Source organism: Vicia villosa, linkage group LG6 (genome assembly GCF_029867415.1).
Source record: "Vicia villosa cultivar HV-30 ecotype Madison, WI linkage group LG6, Vvil1.0, whole genome shotgun sequence".
In the NCBI taxonomy this organism is placed as follows: Eukaryota; Viridiplantae; Streptophyta; class Magnoliopsida; order Fabales; family Fabaceae; genus Vicia; species Vicia villosa.
In genome coordinates, this window is record NC_081185.1 from 152,454,525 (window position 1) to 152,469,476 (window position 14,952).

General features: G+C 34.8%; 2 protein-coding genes and 1 non-coding gene across 3 annotated transcripts; 2 read left to right on the forward strand and 1 right to left on the reverse strand.

Annotated features, from left to right (window-relative positions):
• The first annotated feature begins 324 nt into the window (after positions 1 to 324).
• LOC131610540 (exonuclease DPD1, chloroplastic/mitochondrial) lies at positions 325 to 3,748 on the forward strand. The gene is made up of 4 exons (XM_058882510.1): positions 325 to 493; positions 1,573 to 2,224; positions 3,118 to 3,320; positions 3,421 to 3,748. Exons 2-4 carry the CDS (start codon positions 1,650 to 1,652, stop codon positions 3,624 to 3,626), a joined length of 984 nt encoding a protein of 327 aa, XP_058738493.1. The 5' UTR covers positions 325 to 493; positions 1,573 to 1,649; the 3' UTR covers positions 3,627 to 3,748.
• A 591-nt stretch (positions 3,749 to 4,339) lies between these two features.
• Positions 4,340 to 4,413, reverse strand: TRNAT-AGU (transfer RNA threonine (anticodon AGU)). Its single transcript has one exon. It is a non-coding gene; the product is annotated as a tRNA-Thr (tRNA).
• Positions 4,414 to 9,025: 4,612 nt separating this feature from the next.
• On the forward strand, positions 9,026 to 14,622 carry LOC131610542 (protein DEHYDRATION-INDUCED 19-like). Its single transcript, XM_058882514.1, has 5 exons — positions 9,026 to 9,249; positions 9,339 to 9,493; positions 10,870 to 10,947; positions 11,403 to 11,665; positions 14,260 to 14,622. The coding sequence occupies exons 1-5, from the start codon at positions 9,153 to 9,155 to the stop codon at positions 14,366 to 14,368; spliced, it is 702 nt and encodes a 233-aa protein (XP_058738497.1). The 5' UTR covers positions 9,026 to 9,152; the 3' UTR covers positions 14,369 to 14,622.
• Positions 14,623 to 14,952: the final 330 nt, after the last annotated feature.

Here is a 14,952-nt window from a genome sequence, read left to right on the forward strand (position 1 = left end):
AATAAGATAGATCATGTGACATATATCCATAGGGTCATGCTAACGAGTGCCCTAGGGGCACTCTTTAAACATTCTAAATAAAGAAAATATTCTTTCAAAAGTTCACCATTTTAATTTTTGATGCATTAATTACGCATATTTCCAAGAAAAACTTACTTTTTAAAGCTATTAAAGAGTGCCCCTAGGACACTTGTTAGCATTTCCCATAACCATATTAGAAAAATATTGTACAAATAAAACTACACGCCCTTATTTTTTAGGGTATCCATCCACGTGATGCAAAAAAATAATAATATTTATTGAAGGGACAGAAATGAAATGTTAAAGTGAAAGAAACAAGAGGCGATCCGTAAGTTACGACGTTCTTCAACGCAGCACGTTCCTTCTTCTCTCTTCTTCTCTTCTTTCTCTTTCTCTCTCTCTGTAACTATAACTACCAATCATTCTCAACAATTTTTTCCAAATGCTCGTCTTTTCAACTTCCATCTCTATGGTAACTAACTCTTTTTCTTTCTCTTCTCTTCCATATCTTCTTTCTGTCTTTTTTACAATATGCACATAAACTGTTTGTTTATTGTTCTCACACAACCTGATATGCTTTTAGCATTTTATGTGTTTGTGTTCTTTCTGCACCTTATAGATTGTACTATCTGATTGGTTGATTCATATGTTAGATTTCAATTACATTATTTGTGATAGATTGCAATTTGTTTTTAGATGATATACAGTTCTGTGATCTTACCAGAGCTCAAATGTGGTTACAGTTTTGCATATTGTTTTACAAAGTGATGCTGGTGTGCTTTTCTTTTTGAGGGAGTGAGCTGGTATTCTTCTAGGTCGTTGAATTCCCGCGCACCCATTTGTTGCTCGAGAAATTTAATTTGGTCTAGGAAAAATATATTACTTTTATACTTTTCAGCAGGATTTTGTTGCTGGTCATTTGTGGAAAAAGCCATATGGTTTTGTAATTCATCATTTTCCTCATGGTGGAAGCTTATTCAATTGATGTTTTCTGCAATTATTTGTTCTGGTTCAAAAAGAATCCGGGTCTTTTATTTATATGGTTTGTGTTGGATGTTTGGTATGCGTTGAATGTGAGGCAAGACTAGACATAATAAGATTTAGAAATTAAAATATTAGAGACAGTATTGGGATAGCACCTATAGTAGATAAGATGGTGGAAAATAGACTTAGGTGGTTTGGGTATGTAGAGAGTAGATCTGTAGGTTTTGTAGTAATGAGAGTAGATTAGATGGAGAGAAATCAAATAACTAGAGGAATAGGAAGACTTAGAAAAACTATAAGAGAAGTTATTAAGAAAGATCTTGAGGTTAACGATTTGGATAGAAGCATGATCCTGGATAGAACATTATGGCGAAACTTGATCCATGTAGTTGACCCCATTTAATGGGATAAGGCTTGGTTGTTGTTGTTCTTCTTGTTGTCGTATCTACGGCTTGCTGTTATTTTAGATATCACATTAGAAGATCAAACCCATATCATGATTCATACCTGTACAATTTTTTTCATGTATATCTCAATTTTCCCTCATATTTTTTGACTACTTTTCAGGTTTTAGCTGATTGCTCACTTGATGGGAAATTCTTGATCAAATAATATTCTTAGTTGTTGTTATTGAATTCATTCAGATGAAGACTGGCTCCATGATTTTTTCCTTTTTGCAAGTACCTAGATGCAGAATACACACCTTAGCTAATAATTGGGGTGAAACCTTCCACAGCTTCGGTAACATTTGTCAAAACAATCATAGTGTAAGGTTGTTTGGTTCTAGAATTTATGGACTTCAGGGAGGCCACAGAAAAAAATGGACTCGAAGACCATTAACTACAAATACAGAAAGTTACGCAGACACCAAATCAAGAAGCACCAAGCAAGAAGTTTTGAGCGAAACAGTTTCAACTAGCTCTACAATAAATGTAAATAAAACACAGCTAGGTCAATTTCAGGAAATTCAACAATGTAACATTCAACAGGAGATAGCTCAGAATAAAGACTTGTCTAGCTTAGTCACTGTTATTGTTTTTGATATTGAGACCACCGGGCTTCACCGAGAGAAAGAAAGAATCATTGAGATCGCGCTTCGAGATCTTCAGGGTGGTCCGAACAGCACTTTCCAAACTCTTGTAAATCCTCAATGCTGTGTTGAAAACTCAAGAATCCATGGCATTACTACAAAAATGGTGAACGAGCCCGGTGTTCCGAGGTAACCTATATCTCTGTGGCACTTCGAGATTATGCTTACCTTTACAAAATAAAGTATTCCATTTTGTCCTTACAACACAGCCTTCACTTATATCTGGAATTTATTTGAATAGCCAATGCTAAAATAGTTGTATTGTTATAGTTGGAATTTATTTGAGCACACCACACGCCAATTTTTAATTTGCGTTCGTTGTCATCTCACACTCTGTCATATAAAATGCCTGACTTTGTTGTGTATTTGGATGCTTATTAGATCATTGCAAATTGTTGAAGCCTCCCTATGCTCCATTCGTCTTTCACTGTGAAATGGGTGTAGCATTGTCCTGATTTAATTAGTTGCTTCTGTAGTGAGAATACATAGTTGTCGGATGAATATATGAGGGTCTGTAGAATCATTATAGACTTATAGTTTACCTTGTTGATGTATATGACTTAAGAACATGATTAGGTCATTAGGCACAGTTTAAACTAATAAGACATTAACTTAAGGCGTTGAGTAGAGTTCTACTAACCATGTACTAATACTATGGGTTGGAATCAGATACTATATGTTTGTCATACAATGATGGCATTTGAAGTTTGGAATCAGATATTCATCAGTTTCAAAACTTATTCAGATGTAGTTGTCAAAATTTTCTTCTTCCCAAGTTGTTCATTTTTTAGTCATTGTGCATGGTTACACGGGGTGTGAAGCTAAGAAGGTAACCAAGTTCTGTGTCATGTTAGTCTGCGAGTTTTCTATATCACCATGTTTCCGGTAATTATCCTCATGCTCCCATATGACCTGAACCGAATCATCTGTGGACATTGATGATTGAGTCTATTTGAACTATTTAATTAGTTTTGCATAGAAAATCATTGATTGTTTTTTATTTCTTATGATTTCTTTTGTAGAATGGAAGATCTGGCCCCTATATTATTACGCTACGTTCAAAGCCGTGAGAAACCTGGGGGATATGTGTTATGGGTTGCTCATAATGCTCGTACTTTTGATGTACCATTCATCATTAACGAGTTACGTCGATGTTCTACACCGATTCCTCCGAATTGGCTGTTTCTGGATAGTCTTTCTATAGCACGTCAACTAAAGCCTAAAGGTTCATTTATGTTTGTGTTAAAGGCTTACCAAACAATCACACACACGCACACAAGTCCTTTCTGTTTCTGTACGAAAGCAGTAATTTTTTCTGTTTACAGGAACAAAACTTCCTTCAGTATCCCTTGATGCCCTTAGCAAGTTCTATGAAATTAAAGTTGATGGCTCCGCCCATAGAGCCATGGTAGATGTGAACACATTATCCATGATTCTTCCCAAGTTGACCCGTGATTTGAAATTGACCCTGTCCGCCCTTGTCGAAAGATCGTTCAGAGAAGTTGATATGAAGAAGAAGAATTCAAAATAGTTTTCTGATGGTATTTTACATTGATATGTGACAATAAAATTATTTGTAACCAAGAATTGAACTCAATATTTGAAGAAGAAAATGAACACTTTTATTCTCAATAGAACTATCATTGCCCTGTACTTTACCAACTGCTGAAGCTTTTACTTTGCACTGAGAATATTACTGACGTGATTTTAGTGGATAGCATTAACTCTAGTGGTGTTTGTAAATACTTAGCATGTCATATCATATCGGTGGATACGAATTGCGTGTAGACTTGACACATTTGTAGTGTTTTATTAAATCTAAAATACGAGTTTAAAATTTAGATCGTCAAATCTCAATCGGGTAGCTAGAAATGTGACGGTTGCATGCAACAATCTGGATCTCATATTAGTTCAACATGATTCTATTTGATAACTCTACTCTCTTTCAAACCTTTAAATTTCTCTTTCCTGATTTTAACAAGACACAGAGAGAGTAAAATTGAACTGAATGAAACTTTCCATAAATTTTCTGCCAAAAGAATGTTTTAAAAATAAACTGTTTATGGTTTATGGATCAGTTTGCTCAAAGCTATTGACACAGAATTACATTTGCTTGGTCAATATAGCTTTTAGGGGAATGGAAATGTATGTTTATGATTTAGCAGAAAATGCTGTTTCAGAAAATAAGAGGAGTTGAGAGTGGTTAGTTAAATGCTTGAACATTGATGGAAAAAAGAAAGAAATTGCTTTCATTGAGAGTTGAACTCAAGACCTCCCGCTTACTAAACGGGTGCTCTAACCAACTGAGCTATGAAAGCTTGTTGTTCCGTTTTCTTCGTATACTTAAATAAATCAATGTACAGATAAAATTCTTTTTGCATAAAATTCATTAAACTTGGAAGTTACATATAAAAAACAATCACAGTTGCACTAAATGCTAAAACCGAATACGAGTACACGGCATTTAGATACAAAGGTTTGTTGGTATCGTCACTCTCATTATTGTTTTAGGACAAATTTAACAAATTATCCTTTTGATAATTTAAAGATGACAAAACATTATCTAATTTATGGAAATGAGAGGGAGCATATAAAAAAGAGATTTTGATTCTCCATACCTTATCATAACTATAAACAAACAAAAAATATGTGTATTTTTTTAATACAATATTTATTTTAACTACATTTCACCTTTTTGGTCACATAAAGAGAAAAAAAAAAATAACAAACTAAAACTTGGGACATGGGTAAGAAACACCACTAGCATCAAATAGGAGGAGTAAATACAACTCAATTGGAGGATTACAAATAGGAGATTGTTAATCTCACCCTATGTGATAGAAAAATATCATTTGAAAAATCGAAAAAATATCCTTTAAATTTTAGAGATGCATTTCTAGATGTACATAAGTATTTCTCAAATGCATTCAAATTCAATATCACTCAAATGTTCAAAATTTATTATAGAGATGCATCTCCGTAATAACTCAATGTACACCACATACATTCGCCAATAAAATGTCTTATGTTGACAAGAATTGATCCAGAGATGCATCTCTGTGAACACACTAAACAAATTCTGAAGATGCATCTCTGTAACCACACTAGATAGCAATTTCTGCATTTAATTTAGAGATGCTTTGATGAATTTGACGATATATGACTTTTTTGTATAATTTAAACCACACAATTTCATAATAATATGAAAATGACATATATAAGTTAATAAATCTATAGTACACGATAAAGTCAAAATCCAGAGTACAAAATAAAATATAACAGGAAATAGTGTTCCTAATACAAAAACTATAAACCAATGTGTATTGACTGACTGCGGCTCCCTGTTCCTACGTTGTCTCCTGTACTACAGTGCCTCTCTTGCCTCCACTATCATGGCATCTATAACGTCCCTTACTGCAGAGCCATCTAGAAATAGTCTGTTGTCTATACCAGCCTGCCCTATCTGCATGATACAACGACATATAGGAAGCATATCAACTGCATGATTAGCCATAATCTGCCCCTCCTCTAATATCTCCTGATGAGCTGACCTATGTGGATCTCTCGGGGCATTTTGTACCATATAAGAATGTGACACCCTGAAGTACCACCAGATGTAATTATATACAATATTCCACTCGCTAGGAGTTGGGGTACTTTATGCCTCACCAGGTACCAGATGATTAAGATAATCATGAAACATGGTATCCATATCTCGGCGTCTCATAACCGGAGGAGAAAACTGTGAAGGGTCTTTGGGAAAAAGATGCATGTAGTTGAATTGCCTCATGAAATGCTCAGGCAGATAAGGATATGTCAATGTGAATCGTAGGTCAACCAACTAAAGTAGAAGGCAATGTCGTCCAAGGGACGTGTCTCATGGTAAAAGACATGTGCGTTGAATTGTATATCCTCTGCTACCACGTGGTTAAGATATACTCTATATGGATGTGTCGCTTGGTTCCCTCCGAGTGGTGCGAATACCATAACACGTGACATATCCTCACTGTAGGTCAACACATATGACCATCCAGATATGTGTGGAAATTGCTGCAGAATCCAAGTTTGAAAAATGCTAAGTTTAAATAATTAGTAAAAGATGCATAAATGGATGTATATTTAAAATATTACGAAAATGACACTAAATGATGTATAAATATTACACTTAAAAGTGTGATGTTGTCTGTAACATGTTTCGTCTTCCACATACAACTTTTTTCTAACATGGAGTACATGTATACCAAACAAGCGGCCCCCTAATTATACTCATGGACCTAATCAAAGTATCGTAGGTATACCACGTATATGTGGCACTCTTGTCTACAAATATGGTTGTGCTAACCAAATCAACCTAATGATAAAATGTCATTGACATCTCAAAAACTCTGACCGAACTGAACTCTTGAGGAAATCAACCTCAATGACAAATTGTCATTGACATCTCAAAAACTCTGACTGAACTGGTATCTTGAGGAAAACAATCAAACTTGGTTAAATTAAATTTGTGTTTACAAGGGTACTTTTTAGTTAAGATACACAAATTTACATTCAAGGTTTATACAGTAGAAAAATATGAAGAGTTTATGCTTTGACGGACTTCTTCTTCTGTATAAGCTCTTGCATATATTTTCTTCTTTGTGTGCTCTAGCCATCTTTCTCTTTTATGATCGTTGCTCTGCATTCTCCACTATTATCACTTTGATGGAGATTAAGGATTTCAGATGATAGTCATACTTTTGAAATTTTTGCATTGTCTCTCATTTTCTTCTTCATAGTTGCTTCTTGTTGTGTATGATTTTGCTTGTGTACCAACAACATTTTTCTCTACTTTGCTATCAACCTTTCTGAACCAAAACATATATTCATTTAATATCTTTACTGATTTTCTTCAATTCAGTTTTCCTTCATTTTACACTCTCATATGTTTTTGCATATATATATATATATATATATATATATATATATATATATATATATATATATATATATATATATATATATATATATATATATATATATATATATATATATATATATATATATATATATATATATATATATATATATATATATATTCTCTTTTTATTATATGCACCTTCATTATTTTTCTTTCTACTTCTCAGCTTTCTTCTCTCATGTACTTTCTTGTATACATCTTCTTCTACAACTCCACTCTCCACTTTTTGAGTCTCATTATCTTTTGGGTATCTTGTCTACGTGTTGTCTATATATGCTTCAATCTTTTAATTTCTCTTTAAATAGATAAAGAAAGTAGATCTGTTGGAGGAGAGATTGACTATCCACACAACAAATAGTTGTTGGAGACGTTAGCTAGTAACCGAGTAGAGTGGCGCTTGCAATACTATAATAGATGATGGGGCGTGTGAAAGCAGTAACGGTGCATTGTACAATCCTTTATCTTGATTTATCGGGTGATGGATATGATGTTATATTATAGTCACATGATCTTGTATTATTATAACATTTCCACACAAACTCCTTTCACATTTAACTTCATGATTCTGAGGCTTCTGATAGAATTTGGTGAAGAATGATCAGAGGCCAGAAACACTATATTTTTCTTCACAATTAACTTCTTGAGTCAGAGGCTTTTGATAGGGTTATAATGAAGCTTGATCAGAGTAAGTCTTCAAAGCTTTGAGATATCAGAGTCGTAAGGAATTAAAGTATATCTCATATGTCTTCGTCATAGATTCTTGTAGACGCATTGACTTGATAACCCATATGCTTGATATGAATTATTGGTTCTTCAAGATCTTCTTTCAAAAGTTATCCCTTTGAATCAAAGGTTTCAGATAAATAGTGGTGAAGCTTGTTCCGAGTTCAAAGTCATTTTGCATATCAGAGTGTGTTTTCTTCAGATAATGCCAATCTTCAGACTTCGCTAGTCTTTAGATTCTAATGATCTTCAGATTCAGTGTGTGCTTAACTCATCATCTAGTGCATTCAAACTTGACTTCTTCAGAATCAAAGTTGCTTTCTTTAGATATGCACACTTAACAACAGTTTGAGTACAAACTTGAAGGATTAGTTGACGAACCAAACTTGTTCCAACCAACACATACGATACCACCACATTCTACCATAGAACCCAACCAATGTACAACCAAACATCACACGACCAAAGCACCAAACCAACACATGGCTTTTAAACACCACAAGAACCATTGCTCTGTTTCCAAAATGATTCAGTGTCTCAATTCAACTAACCACCCCTCCCACACATAACCCAACCAATGAGACCCAACTACAACAACATGAGCAACGAACTCGATTGCGGTAGTGCCGCCTACTGGAGAGATATGATCCAAAATTTGTATGATCCCACTATCATCCTAGGACCCTCGCACCAAACACCTCAAGCTCAGGAGAATACCAGGAGACCTCAAACACCTCAAAGAAATTGTGGGAGACCTTAACGGAAAATGCTGGTAGGCGCTTGGATCGAGGGGGCATTAAAATTCTCTTCAATCGTTGTGTAACTTTTTTAAAACAATAATATTGTAATTTAATTTTTTTCTATTATTATTTTTTGTTAAATTAATTAAAAAATAAAAAAATAACATAGGAGCCAACATGTGTGGCACATGCTCCTAATGCTATAATACATGTGTCATTCTCTATAGAATGATATAAGTGTATGTGTCATTTGCTCTGACAACTTAGTATTATTCAGAATGCATGCGCCAAAAACAATGACGCATTCTCGACATGACAATTTTTTTTCAAAGTGGTTAGTTTAAAAATTAATTTAAAGATGTGATTATTTGAGATTTTTTATTTTTTTAAAAAGTGATTATTTAAAAAAAATTAAAAAAAAAAAAAAAAAACACATCCTTTAAATAAACATAAACAAAATATAATAAAAATGAAAGAAAGTGGTGGACTATAAGAAAGGAGAAGAGAAAGGAACGTGTTTTTGGGTCGCTGTGTTTGTCTCTGAGAAATTAGTTACGAACAAGAACAGAAGCAACCAGCACCTCAATCTCAATCTTCAATCTTCACTTTCATCTCAGATTGAGATTCAATTTCATTCATGGACTCTGATTCTTCTTCTCTTTGGAACTCTCTTCTATCCTTTTCCACCCTCACTTCCTCCAAATCCTATCTCTCCGCTCTTCAATCTCGATCAGGTTTTTCATTTTTCATTTCCTTACTCTTTCTTTCTTTTCTTTGTTTCTTATGCACTCATTGATTTTTGATTTTGTGTGTGTTAATGTAGATATGTTTATGGATGGTTTTGATGAAAATGATATCGAGGATGAAGATGATGATGTAAAGGAGGAGTTTTTATGTCCCTTTTGTTCTGAGTATTTTGATATTGTTGGGTTGTGTTGCCACATTGATGAAGAGCATCCTGTTGAAGCAAAAAATGGGGTATCAAATCATTCCAATTTTTTTTCTATTCAACACATTTTCTCATTGCAGTTTTTGTTATCTAGATAAATATTGTTTAGTTGAGCTTGATTGCCTTGAAAATTTAATCAGCTTGTTAGTTCATCGCGTTGTTCTCGGCATCAAGTATATACCTTGAGTTGAGAGTTTAGGTTTGGACTGAGGTTTTAGTTGATTTGTGTGCTGGATGTTTTATAGTATGGAGTAAACCACCTGTTTAGTCCTTAAATTATCACACTCTCTCGAATATAGTTCCCTAACATCTTAGTAATTGGATTTTATATACTTAGGGTTTTATTATATACTTAGGAACTACTCAGTTCATTCCTTCTTATAAGCAAAAAGAATGACTTTTTAGATTGATTCAATAACCGATGTATTTGGATTATGTATAGGTTAGATATATCAGTTATTCAATGAATCTAAGAAGTAGATTTTTGTTTGTAATAAGGAATGAAGGGAGTACTTATTATTCCACTTAGTGAGATAAGACTTGGTTTTTGTTGTTGGGACTACTTATTATATTTACATGGTTTAGGGACTAAATTGGAGAGAGTGATAGTTTATTGATTAAATAGATGGTTTAAATCTTCAAGAGAACTACTAGGTAATGAAGTTTGTTTGACATTTTATTAATTTTGAAACTAATTGTTTTTATTTTTTATTCAGGACTATTCGTTATTTAGGGAACTCGTCCTGTTTGGGATTTTGTTATGCTAGATTATAATATGCTGTCTCTTCAGGATGTTTGGCTATTTTGGATTGTGTTAAACATTTGCTAGACTATTGCATATTTCATTCCTTTAGAGAGGGCCTAAAACCAAGTCACAGAAGTTTTCTAGGCGTCTTTGTTTGTAGAGTCAGAGTACCATGTGTTGTCGGTGGCAGATGGTGGTCTATGGAGGAGAACCAAAATTCCGCCATACTGGCCGCTTTGTGGTGCTGTCATAACACGGATTATGACAGAAAACCCACAAGATTGGCCGATATTTACCATTGCACTGAAGCCAAAAACTGCCACTGATCCATCATGGCCAATATTCAATATCATTTACAGTACCCTACCTAAAAGGAGTACTCTTGGTTAGTATTCTCAGTGTTATCAAATATCCGCAATTGTGACGCTATGACAGACTAACATGGTGGTTTTTGGACTCGCCGCATTAGTACATAGACAATATTGCGGGTTTTTTCGCCGTAGTCCGCCATAACGGCGCCACATAGTGTTTGGTATGGCGGGATTTTGGTTCTTCGCCACGGACAACACTGACTGTTCTACATCAGTAAAATTATATGTATTTTTTACTCTTATCCCGCATTGTTCCATTCTATATAATCTTTGATATCCTTTTGTTCAGGTTTGTCCCGTTTGTGCATTGAGGGTGGGGGTTGATATGGTTGCACACATTGCCCTACAACATGGAAGCATACTTAAGATATCCTTTTCTCTTTTAGTTAGCATTTTGAGATATGTAGCATAAAATGAAATTGAACTGTTTTTCTTCTATAACATTTTCCCAACAGTATACTCTTGTTAAGGTTAATTAAAAGTCTTTAACCTAACCCTCTTACATACTGGCCAAGTGTAACATTTTCTAAATGTATTACTGGTTTAAGATATCTGTGTAGTCTAGTCATGCCCTACTTATGTGTGTTTATAATCTTATACATTCTACCCTTTTCCGTTGCCTTTGTCGAATATACATGATTATGTATGTAAAGGAATATTAAAGTTGTGATCAATTACATCATAACACTGGCACAAGAACTTGTTTCTCGTTTAATTATCTCTTGTTAATTGTTATTGCATTATTGTGTGGTGTTGATATTAACATCAGGGTGGTAGTGGTGCGTTGTATATTGGAAATTGAATTCTTTAACTAGTGAATACGTGCAGCGAAAGAGGAAATCACGGAAAGGTGGATCTTATTCAACACTATCATTATTGAGGAAGGAACTGCGAGAAGGAAATTTGCAATCCCTTTTGGGAGGGTCTTCATTTACACTGTCATCGTCTAATGCAGCCCCTGATCCATTGTTATCATCATTTATATTGCCTGTAGCTGATGAATTATCCAGTTCTCAGAGTCAACCTAACTTTATTACTGGGACAAGGCAATCCAGAAAAAGCACAGATGAGACTCTATCAAAAAAGTATGTCTATTTCACTTGTCGATTTCCTTTTCTTTATTTCTTTATTAAAAAAGTGGTCAATACCTCTTCATGAAAGTTGCTTATTTTTGCTAGTATTCCTGAATGTGGTGGTGATGTCACATTGTTCGCTTCTGCTGCTTTTCATGCAATATTGCTTTTGATAATTTGGACTCATGTTTGACATTGAAGAAATGGTATTGTTCTTGTTCAAAATCAAATAATACAAGTTTTAGGCTGGCTTGTGTTTTGTTGAGATTATAAGGCTAGCTTAGGTATGGTGCCTAATGATTTATACCCTTACAACTAGGTTTATCCTATGGTGCGCAATTGATATAGGTATCGCACCGGGCACACCTTTTTTCCCACCACTGAACCAATAAATCTCCCCACATTTGGTGATACACTCTCAACATCAAATCTTTGCCACTCTTTTAGTCACATGTCCTCCTCATGTTGGAAAGGGAAATAAAGGGAAACTCTACATCAAAAGCACATCCTTTGGCGACCATGAGACGCATATTGGAACCGGGGAGAAGCAGACCCTAATTTTATTCTAATATTGATTGAAATGTAACTATAGTGGTTTCTTCCTTATATTTCAGTTTCAACGAATTTGCAAAGAGGGTGCTCCTTTTATGGTGATGCTGCCCCTTGTTCTTTGCCAATCAACACCATTGAAACAGGAAATAAACAAGATACAAATCGACTTCTTTTCAACTCAGAGATAACCCAAGAATAGGAACATGATAGAAACTGGTATCAATATTAATAAATTTAGAAGAAAAGAGCATTATGGTGGAATTTTATTCATGTAGCCGACCTCACTTAGTGGGGGATGAGACTTGGTTGTTGTTGTTGTAGAAGAAAAGAGCAATTTTTTATGATTGAATCATGGAAATCTGTATTAAAACAGAAGACCAATGGAATTACATAGTATCCCACCAGAAAACTGACGTAGAGACACTAATAACAGATTGGTCTTTGGTTCCAAGAAATTCAAGAGTCTTGGTCTCTCTTTTCCAAAAATTAGAGAGTTTTGTCTCTCCCTCCCATAACTACTGAATAACTATCCAATAACCACTTCCCCCTTCCTTTCTTTTTTATTCCTAATAAATAATAGAACCGACAAAAAATAGAAACATAACTGCTGCATTAAGTAGACTAACAATAGCCCCCCACCCCCACAAAGAATCACCTTGTCCTCAGGGTGAAATGAAGGAAATTTCTAATGAGAGTTGCAACCAGTGTTCCCAAGTGGCTTCAAAGTCTGAAATTTTCAATTTCCTTCACCTTTCTTCACGGTTTCTGCAATCAAAATTGACGCCCAGTACCGTTACGCTCTTTGTGATACACTTCCTCCATTGCTCTTTACTTCACAATTTTGTTTGCTTCATTATGTCCATGTTGCAGCAACAGAGGTTGGCGTTTTAGACTCGCGGTGTTGGCGTCGTTTCGTGGCGGTGGGTAACGGGGAGAGAGAGAGGGGGAATTCAGGATGTAAGGTTTACAATAAATTTAGTGAGATTGATTGATCCAACGGCAAATAAATGTTGTGCAGCCTACACAACATATTTACGTATTGCACCGTAAAATTCACCTTACAACTAATGTCATGATCATTGTGATTACTCATGATTTTATTGAGAGATTTGTCTGTAAATCTTGTGTCTTGCAACGGTTCTTGTACCTCCAAAGATGAAGACAGCCTCGAATATTACTTGACCACTGACCCGGACCGGAACGTATGAAAGTTTGAACCTGTAGTACATAGATATTTTGCCTACTTTCCCAGAAGGCTAAGTTTTCATATCAATAGTTTTTTGATATGCTGAGGTAGGTTGTCTGATACAGATGTTTTTGAAAAGCTAAATGGAAACTCGTGAATGTTTCATTTTATATCAGATAAAGCATATTGGACAGTTACTGTGAAGTAGACAAATATGTTTAATTGACCATTTTGGCGTACTTGAACTGCCTCCCTCACATATCCCTATTAAATTGGGTGATTTTACAGATCTGGAACCCTGCTTGCGCTGCATACTGCACAGCCTCTCCAGAGTTGTTAGATTCAGATGCCGTGTTGGATCCAACTTTTCTGTTGCGGAGACACTCTGTGCACTGTGCAGCACTGCAGATGATCTAGATTCGTGCTTTTAGAACTTAGTTCCTCTCCATCATCAGTCCAAGAGAGAAATTGATATTATAGTAAGAGAAGGAGAGATAGAATTAGCGTGAATTCATGTAAGAGACGAGGTTGAGGAACATACCCATGCTCTTACTGATTTTAACAGTACATTTTGCCTGATGAAATCACCTGAGGTAGTATTCTCCTACCCTATAATTTGCACCTCTAATTCCTTCATCATGTTGTCGGTGTATTTTGAATTATTTATAGCTTTTTACATTCAATTGCACCTTTTATCTACTCGTTTTAAAATGTGATTTTTATGCCATTAAAAAAATGTCATCTCTGTGATGTTTAATGCGTCTAAGTGCCTTGTTGCAAAAGAATTAGGTGTTGTTCCTTGCCAATGACATGTTTTCAGACAGCACACATGAATACATTCTTAACCGTGTCTGTTGTTTCTGTTCAGAAAAGTGGAGACACCTACCTTGTCAGTCAAGGATAAGGAAGAAAAAGAAAAAAGATGCGAGTTTGTTCAAGGGCTATTGATGTCCACCTTCCTTGATGACATTCCATGAAGGAAAATCTATGGTGATGATTGCTTGTTGCTGCAGCGATGTCGAGCTTCTTCATCACACATGCGATCCCTACATCCTATGGTAATGCTTAGTAAAGTTGTGAATGTATTTGATCGTAGTGAAATAAGATGTGGAGAATGTATGTAATTTATGTTGTATGTGAACTGAAGTTTGGAGTTCAAATGCTTCATGTGTTGTTTAATTTCAGACCATCAATATTGAATGAAAATAGAGAAAGTTACTTTCCTACTGTACATGACATTCCTTTTGGTTTATCATAAATATTTATCTATTTAATTTTGTATGATATATTATAGAAATAAAATATTAAATTGAAAAATAGCACTTAATAAATTTCTTGGCTACCATAACAAATTTCCTTTCCTTGATATTACTACCGTTAGTAAGTTCTTGGCTACCATAATAAATTTCGTTTCCTTGATTCAACTCTATAGAGAAGAAGAATTTTGACGAAGAGCTACCATAATAAATTTGCTTTCCTTGATCTTGATCACTAACCAACTACACCTATACATCATTAATAACCGGCTTTAACATGTCATCAGTCACATTCTGATCTCAAA

What these genes read in the sequence shown, in the direction of transcription:
- LOC131610542 (XM_058882514.1), top strand. Translation starts at nt 9,153, where the DNA reads ATGGACTCTGATTCTTCTTCTCTTTGGAACTCTCTTCTATCCTTTTCC. An exon ending in CGCTCTTCAATCTCGATCAG is followed by an intron (nt 9,250 to 9,338) that starts GTTTTTCATTTT and finishes GTGTTAATGTAG; the next exon opens with ATATGTTTATGGATGGTTTT. An exon ending in CTGTTGAAGCAAAAAATGGG is followed by an intron (nt 9,494 to 10,869) that starts GTATCAAATCAT and finishes CCTTTTGTTCAG; the next exon opens with GTTTGTCCCGTTTGTGCATT.
- LOC131610540 (XM_058882510.1), top strand. Translation starts at nt 1,650, where the DNA reads ATGAAGACTGGCTCCATGATTTTTTCCTTTTTGCAAGTACCTAGATGC. An exon ending in AACGAGCCCGGTGTTCCGAG is followed by an intron (nt 2,225 to 3,117) that starts GTAACCTATATC and finishes TTTCTTTTGTAG; the next exon opens with AATGGAAGATCTGGCCCCTA. An exon ending in ACGTCAACTAAAGCCTAAAG is followed by an intron (nt 3,321 to 3,420) that starts GTTCATTTATGT and finishes TTCTGTTTACAG; the next exon opens with GAACAAAACTTCCTTCAGTA.